Here is a 3,048-nt window from a genome sequence, read left to right on the forward strand (position 1 = left end):
CGTATTCAAAATAAAAATCAGTAATAATCCCTTGGGTAGCTTTCCGGTCGTTGAACTCCCAAACGCTCGGTGTCGGTATCTTCTGCCCAATAAAATAAAATTCTAGCTCCCACCGCCTTATGCTAACCATATGTGGCCACTATCCCTTACGATATCCCCAGGTTAAAACATAATTTATCTAGGCTCGTTGAACTGCGTGTGTGATTTTTTAGATAATTGTACACTAGCGACCCAGCACCCAGGCCAACTTTCTATAAAATGTTGATATTTTTTTTCTAAAAACAGAATAGTTACTGAACGTGCATTACCTGCTCTTTGGAGAAGTACTTACTATGAAACACACAAAAAGTTAAAACAATTTGTGTGAAAACTTCAAGATTTTTCTCTTTCATTTAAAAAGGGAATTTCTATTTTGAAAAAAAAAAAACTCTTTAAAATTAATTGTAGCGGAAAAAAAAGAATATATTATCTTACTCTGCACTTATAGTGTAGAGATTTTCTAGTCAGTAGGTTGTTTTTGATTTATTTAGTACCTACGTAAAATATGTTTTTATATTAATTCAATTCTGTGTTACTTCCAGTAAATTTGTTGCGTGTAGTGGGAATGCAGAATTAATTAATGGTACCTCAGCCACATCTCACAATGAAACCCTCTTCAATCTTGGCTGTGTAAGGTCTCTTCCTTAATTTAGAATTTCGCTTAGGTGACTTTTATTGCAAGCTTACAGAATTGTACTTGACAATAAACAAGAGCGCTTTACAAGTAGTCGGATAATATTTATTTTAATTTTGATTAGTAGGGCAATTCGATATTATTATCAACTATCGCGAGGACGTAGCCGTGATGTACGTACGCAAGGAGAAAGAAAAAGATTCATCATCATCCTCACGATTTTGAATGTTTCTGTCTTCTCTGGAAAGGAACCTGAGATTTACTTATGATCACAATACTGGAATAAGTACATGATGATACTTCAGAAAACGGAAACAGATTGTAAATATAGATTTATTATCAGGCTGACAAATGACACATTTTAGGGTGCTATTACTACAAATAATAGATCAACGTAAGTTTTAGCTGACTTTATCGATCCAAGATCATAGTGATAAGCGTAATCCGGGCTCCTGTTCAGAGAAAAAAAAAAGAGTTAAATTTCTAAAAATATCCTTTATGGTTATCTGAATATCTAGATCAATGTCAAATATCAAGCAAATGTCAAGACATAAAAAGTAAAATAACCTAAGGACAGAAAATGAAAGATATTGTTGTTTAACAACGTCTTATATTTTTTTAAAATGTCAATTTTTCAACAAATCTTAATTTTCTTTCGATTTATCGGTTTAAAGTACCTATTTGTTTCCTTACTGTTAGTAATGCTTATACAAATGTTAAAATCAATGAACAGTTATCGAGGTGCTATGGGTTCTTTTGCAAATGAACAGTCCATTAAGGACTTACTTGCAAAGAATGATTGTTTCATACCAAAAAGTTTAAGAAGAATAGATTGGCATGATCACGATCTGATAAAAAAAGAACGAAAGCGAAAAGGTTTTGGAGAACGGGGCCAACCAGCTAAATTGACTAATTTGGACGATATTTTTGAAGCGGCTGGCAGGTTTCAAATATACGGTCTAAATGCTAAAGTAAGTGACAATATATCTTTGAGCCGTTCTTTACCAGATACTCGTAATGCAGCATGTATGAACAAGATGTATATAGAATCATTACCATCTGTGAGTATAATTATCCCTTTTCACAATGAACATCAAAGTACCTTGTTGAGAACAATATGTTCAGTTACGAACAGAACACCACACAAACTTATAAAAGAAATTATAATTGTTGATGATGCTAGTATAATTAATTTAGAAAAAAATGCTTTCAAAGATTTTATAAATGTGAAAATCTTGCAATTGTCAAAACATAATGGTCTTATTTATGCAAGACTGAGTGGCGCAAAGGAAGCTACTGGCGACGTTCTTGTATTTCTTGAATCTCATGCTGAAGTCAACGTCAACTGGCTACCACCTCTGCTAGAACCGATTGCTCTTAATTGCCGAAGAGTAATGGTACCGCTTATAGATGACATTGATGCTAACACATTTGAATATAAATCTAACGGCGAATATTATGGTGGTTTCGACTGGCATTTAAACTTTAAACTATATCCTCTAATAGAGGAAGACAGATTAAAATTGCCGGAACCATATGCGAATCCAGTTATGTCGGGTGGAATATTTGCAATATCCCGTTTATTTTTTTGGGAACTAGGAGGATATGATCCAGGGCTGTACGCCTGGGGTGGCGAGCAATTTGAATTGAGCTTTAAGATTTGGCTTTGCGGAGGTCGCATGTTCACTGCACCATGTTCTCGCGTAGGACACGTCTATCGCGATCCCCCCAGGTATCTTAAATATGGATATGGCGATTTTCTAAGAAGGAATTATCGCCGTGTAGCGGACGTATGGATGGATAGTTACGCTGCAAAACTTTATTCTAGTGATACAGTTTATTCAAGAATAGACCCTGGTGATATATCTCAACAGCAAGCATTTCGTCAGCGACGGCATTGTAAGTCTTTTGATTGGTTTATAAATGAAATCGTTAATGATATGAGAACTCAAAGCGACGCTTACATAGATAAATTTAATTTAGCTGAAGGGCAAGTGAGACCCCTTTGGAGTCAAAGCTTATGCGTTCACGCTGACTATGACACTCGCCAACTAGTAATGAAAAAATGCCAAGAATGGAGAAAAAATGAGCAGACTTTCTTTTTCACTTATAGGAGAGATGTTCAAAATAAAGACATGTGTTGGGACTTACGAGAATCTGCTCCAATGAGTCCTGTATTATTGGACATATGCTCTGGTTTGGGAGGAAATCAGTTATGGCGATATGATGTGGACTCATTACAGATTATACAAGGTATTGGCAACTGCTTGGAATGGGACGAACTTTCACAAAGTTCTCTTCATATAAATCGTTGTGTTAATTATAGCAGCGCACAAAAATGGCAGGTTGATTATAACACTTTTCATTTAATTTAG

General features: G+C 35.1%; 1 protein-coding gene across 1 annotated transcript; it reads left to right on the forward strand.

Moving 5' to 3' along the window:
- Positions 1-1,374: 1,374 nt before the first annotated feature.
- LOC106129867 (putative polypeptide N-acetylgalactosaminyltransferase 10) lies at positions 1,375-3,048 on the forward strand. Its single transcript, XM_060950816.1, has 2 exons — positions 1,375-1,855; positions 2,084-3,048. Exons 1-2 carry the CDS (start codon positions 1,375-1,377, stop codon positions 3,046-3,048), a joined length of 1,446 nt encoding a protein of 481 aa, XP_060806799.1.

This window comes from Amyelois transitella, chromosome 22 (genome assembly GCF_032362555.1).
Source record: "Amyelois transitella isolate CPQ chromosome 22, ilAmyTran1.1, whole genome shotgun sequence".
In the NCBI taxonomy this organism is placed as follows: domain Eukaryota; kingdom Metazoa; phylum Arthropoda; class Insecta; order Lepidoptera; family Pyralidae; genus Amyelois; species Amyelois transitella.

What these genes read in the sequence shown, in the direction of transcription:
- LOC106129867 (XM_060950816.1), top strand. Translation starts at nt 1,375, where the DNA reads ATGCTTATACAAATGTTAAAATCAATGAACAGTTATCGAGGTGCTATG. An exon ending in TATAATTGTTGATGATGCTA is followed by an intron (nt 1,856 to 2,083) that starts GTATAATTAATT and finishes TACCGCTTATAG; the next exon opens with ATGACATTGATGCTAACACA.